This window comes from Cryptotermes secundus, unplaced genomic scaffold (assembly GCF_002891405.2).
Source record: "Cryptotermes secundus unplaced genomic scaffold, Csec_1.0 scaffold294, whole genome shotgun sequence".
NCBI classification, from domain to species: domain Eukaryota; kingdom Metazoa; phylum Arthropoda; class Insecta; order Blattodea; family Kalotermitidae; genus Cryptotermes; species Cryptotermes secundus.
The window spans coordinates 53,596-59,041 of record NW_019741975.1 but is presented as its reverse complement, the minus strand read 5'-3'; the positions used below and the strand labels follow the sequence as shown (position 1 = coordinate 59,041).

General features: G+C 38.7%; 1 protein-coding gene across 1 annotated transcript in view; it reads right to left on the bottom strand.

The window, feature by feature from the left end:
- Positions 1-1,907: 1,907 nt before the first annotated feature.
- Positions 1,908-5,446, bottom strand: part of LOC111872848 (neuroguidin) — a 20,583-nt gene continuing 17,044 nt past the window's right edge. The window contains exon 7 of the mRNA XM_023867051.2: positions 1,908-3,219. Within this exon, the coding sequence (XP_023722819.1) occupies positions 3,194-3,219 (26 nt within the window). The 3' untranslated portion in view covers positions 1,908-3,193. The remainder of the gene's footprint in view (positions 3,220-5,446) is intronic.

Genomic DNA, 5,446 nt, shown 5'->3' with positions numbered 1-5,446 from the left:
ACGTCTCTGGAATACAAGAGTCATTTTCTATGGAAAGAAGTAACAATATCGATACTGTATCGAGAACATCGAATCTCCACGGTAACGACAAACAAAGCAACGTCTCCATGGTTATAACAGAAGGTTCATTTGCCTAGCAGTGGCGAGGGTATAAATAGGCCAGCTTCGATGAGAAGCCTTCAGTCTCGGATTAGACAGCCAAGAAGCAAGACGGATCACCCTTCGGAGAATAGCGTCTCGGATCGCCCGTCTAAGAAGTCAGTTCGGAATATCCGTCTGGGTCCAGCATCGCCGGAATATTGTGAGCAGTGATTGTAACACTGCAAGTGCAAATGATTGTAATGTGTGTAAAGCGTGAGCGAACGAAATAAATTCGCTATATCAGACGACGGCGTCAACTTATTTGTAGCGTGACACACGAAACACGCTACAATATATATATATATTATATTCTGATGATAAGGACAGGAATCATTCCTGGGCTCAGTACTTCTGCTTGTGCAATGTGAAAATAAGTGGCCATATCTAGTGTATACATACATAACACAGAGCGGTAGCTACTTCTTTTGAGTACAAATCTAAATTACTTTCCGCCCCATCAATTGTACAGTTCACAAACATTATTAAAACAATGCAACTAACTGTCAATGCAGCAAACTCCTCCAACAATCTCAATAATAATAATGTCGTCTATTGGGTATCAAAAATATTTAACTGCAAATGTATGTATAGATGAATCCTATATAGGCCCATGGTTTGCGTCACTCGCCGACACTGGTGTAACAATGCTGTAACAGTTTAGTAGTTTCATCTTTTGTCTCCATCTGACCCCAAACCCTACTGTACAACAGCAAAATGACGACAGCCAAAACAACAGACATTAATAGTAATCACATAGTAACATCACTTTTATTTACATCTAAACTGACTCCAGCAAGACAAGGTTGTTTCAGAATTAAATTAGCATGGAAAAGAATAAACCATTTCTAATGACTGTCTATATAAATTCTGCCTGCTTGCAATAAAATCTTATACTTCATAAACAGAAAACTAAAGAGCAATGATGTTACTTTTGGACCTTATATTCTGAAACCTTTACTCGTGAAGTCAAACGTCCAGATGAAAATCCCTGATCCTTCTTATTGTATGGCATACTTCCCTAAGCCCCTACACATACTACAGGATGATTCTAAATTACTGTTGGTGTTTCTGTGGCCAGTAGACATGGAGGTGAAGGCAGTTATGAACAGCCTTCCAAACAGTCATTTGTGGTATACCTAACTGCAAAGAAGCTTGTCTAGTTGATTTTTGTGAGCTTTTGAGAAAACACTTCCTGGATTTGATCAACATCTTCCTGTGTAGTGCTCAGACTTCCTGCTCCTTTTCGGTGCAGAACACTACCGGTCTCTTCAAACTGCTTTAACTATCAGACAGCATTACTTCAAAGTGGATCTTTTCCATACTGAGTTCTGTCAATGGCACTGCATTTTGATAACAAACTTTGTTTCAAAAATACAAAGTACACACATTTCTCTAGAACAGTTTTCATTTGGAGGTATGACATCATACAGTATTTTCTCCCAGACATCAATGCAGTGAGTACAGCGCTGCCAAATAAATTACACTTTCATACAGAGATATTGGGTTTTCGGACTTCATCCATCGTCCTGGTTTTAAGATAACTGTTGGGTCTGGACAGCAACTGAGGCTAGCGCTTTCTAAGGGGCCCAATAGAATAGGTGTTTTCTCTCACCTGAGGGCAGAAACAGATCCAGTTTCCGAAACGTCGTGTTTTTCTTAGTTATCTTAAAACCAGGACGATGGATAAAGACTGAAAACCCAATATCTCTGTCTGTTATAAACCATCATCAGAATCCTATAGTAATTACTTATGTTTCATAATTTGTAATCAGTTTTATTTTGTTTCCGGTTTGAAAATTAGAGGCCATGGAAACGCCGACAATAATTTAGAATCACACTGTAGATCTTGGAACGATTTATTATTATCGCTATACTGTTTCAGAAACAAAATATTATCCATCTATGGTTAGCATTAATTATGAATTACTGGTATCATCTTGGACAGTGTACTTCAAAACACAAAATATCATATGTAGCAAAGCTGGAATAAAAAATTCTTATATATATATATATATATATTGTATGCATAAAAATGAAATAAGAGCAAGTATGTATCTTGCATCGCATACTTATACCAGCAGTGAACTATGAATTCTATTTGTTCAATACTGATTCACACAAGAAGTGAATCAATGCATCATGTGGAATGAATGGCTCCAAATGAACCTTGAGATGTGACTTCAACCAGGAGTCCACTGAGTCCACGTGGTATGTAAGCCACTAACTGGTCTATTGTATCAGCCCCAGATGACAGATAAGTATGAAGCACTTTGTTGGAATGAGAACTGGCAGGGGAAACAGAAGTACTTGCAGGAAACCTGCACCAATGCCACTTTGTCCACCACCAGACCCACATGGCTTGACCTGGGACTGAACCCTGGCTGCTGTGACGGCACAGCCCTAATGCTGTCAGTAACTCAGGGGCACACAGAATCAAACGAGTGGATGACGGCAAATAACAAATTGCAAAGGATGTCAAAGGAAGTGCTTGTGGTCTAGTGTAAGTTATTATCCTGGAATTTGTGAGAGACTGAAGAATACTTGAAAAATCTCAGGGCAGTCGGTGTCCCAGCCAATATTTCAACAAAATATCACTTGAATATAAGTCACAAGTGTTAATGCTTGAGTCAACTTGCCTAGTTCCTACTGTTCTTCTGACTGATGATTATAAACATATCTGTAGAGACAAATACTAAATTTAAATATCCAAGAATCATTAGAAATGGGTTATACTAGAACAGGATTGCCAGATTGAATTTCAAATTGCATTCTACTGCAATGAGAATAAATAACATAAGATTCCAAGATTATAAAGAAGGTAGCAGAACTGCTCACATGCTGCATGAAACATAATACTAACCCTATGAATGAAATTATATATAATAGATCTCTGGCAGTCCTCTGAAATGGTCCCAGTTTTCTGACTTCTGACTGGTTATTCACCAGAAATATTCCATCCCGAACTGCATGTAGGTGTAGTGAGAGCTGAACAGACGGATGTCCAAACGAAATACTGCAGCTGTGACAGATGTACACTGACATGAACAAGTGCTCAGTGAAATCTCCTTTTCTTGAAATCTGAAATTACAGGAAAGAATAAATGTTTAATGCTCTAGATACATAGAAATTAAAGCATAAAGTATGCCATTACAGGACTGAATGTTAAGGTTACAGTCTTCTAGTGTGTGATACTGTTTGTTTGTTAGGTATTCATGTCTGTATCATACTATGTGGCATCACATTCCAGACGACCAGAAACCTTAAGGCAGAAAGCATTAGCACTGTGCAATAACTTGTCGAAATACTGTCATGTGTTAAGTGATTGGTAACTGGATTTGTTGGAGTCTTACAAATTGTAACTAAATTTAATTACAGCATTATCACTAATTCAAACTTTACAATCCTCTATGACATACTAAGTCTTCTATGTCTTCACTACTGCTTGCCAGGTAATGGATCCAAACACTGTCCTTTACTTCCATTGCTGCTGGCTGGTGATTCCTTCACACCTCATCCTCTCTCGTTCTTGACTGCCGAGCAACAACCGGCTAACTTTTCCTGATGGGCGTCACTATATAGCCTTCGGGTGGATCCAGTAGAAAACACATTTCCAACAATTCCTCTATTTCTGTATTCATGCTCAGTGCCATGGAAACCAGGTGTCACATGCATTTTACTGGCTGTTACCACACAACGGATAATTGTGAATGTTTCATAGGACTACACTTCAAATATTAGAGGCGCAAAACGCCAGCACAGCAGTCTCCACAAACAGTTTTAAAACACCTGATGATCACCAATGACGGTCGACACATGTAGTGTACAAAATGTGAGTATAAATAGTAACTTTTAAACAAATTTTTAAAGGAGTGTTGCAGGTAAGATGGAATATCAGTGATATTTGTTAATTAATACACAATGTGCAACACGATGCCACAACATTACCTTCTCCTACCTCTATTATTCTGGCTCTCTTAAGTGTCATGTCACAATATACAATAAGAGATGGGGCAGCCTTTTGAGATGAGGTTTTTAGGTTGGCAATTATGCAAATTACTGTCTTGTGGGATGCAAAGCCATTTATTTTTATTTTTATTTTTATTGCTAGTGGGGTGGGACTAAGTCCCTTGTACTGCGGCCAGTTCTGGCCTATTGTACCAGCCCCAGATGATAGGTAAGGGTGATTGTGGAGCAATTGGTGGAATGAAGATTGGCAAGGGCAACCAAAGTACTTGGAGAAAACCATAAATCCCACTTGACCAGCCCGGGATTGAACCCGGGCCGCTGCGATGGGAAGCCAGCAATTAACTGCTTGAGCTATGGCGCAGCCTCCTTGTGGGATGCAAAGTCATTTGGTTAGGTACATATAAACCAGATTACATGATGCTATATCCCACATAACAGTAATTTTCAGCACTGGAATCTGACTCCCTGATCTTTCAATTTCAATGAAGATGCCAAGGTATAAGGTATACATGACTCAGGTCATTTAAAAAGAGCATATTCTACAGATGGGGTCTAATAAAATGATACCAAAACACGCCTCTGATAAACCCTTCATGATCAGAATTCCCAATAGAAGTGAATGGAAAGACGGGTTTCAACCCGATAGAGAGGGGGGACTAATCTGGTATACAGATGGCTCCAAGGCAAATAAAGGCATTGGAACTGGAGTGTATTGTGATGGAACATGGCAGAAACGTACTCACAGCCTTGGTCAGAACACAACAGTATTCCAGGCAGAAGTGTATGCCATTAAGGCAAGCACAGTTGAGAATTTAGATAGAAACTATAAAAATAGGAACTCCTTTCATATTTTTATTGTAGTCCAGAAGTGAAACAGATTACTTTTCTTTCTTCCTCCCATTTTATTTTCACCTTTCTTGTTTCATCACTATGATACGCCAAGATGATGACATTTTTTTTGCCACGCCATTTCTGCAGACACTCAGCTAGCATGCTGCGCGACAATTTCCCTTTCCCTCAGTTTCTTCTCTTTCACTATTTCTGGTATGTCTTTTCCTTTACAATATTATATTTCAGCATCCTGTTACACTCACACAATATATATGGACAAATACCGTCTTAAGTGCAACAATTTTATTGTAGTTTTTACTTCTTTTTCCTCCTCCACACTACATGTTTCGGCCCTAAATGGCCATCATCAGGTGTGTATCACTCACGTAACTGTTACACTGCTTGTTAAAAATGTAAAAATCCCAGTCTTTCTAATTGTATAAAATCTTTGTTAATCTACACGCGTCGATTTGATTTTTAAATTAGCACTTTTTAAACCTTAATTCAA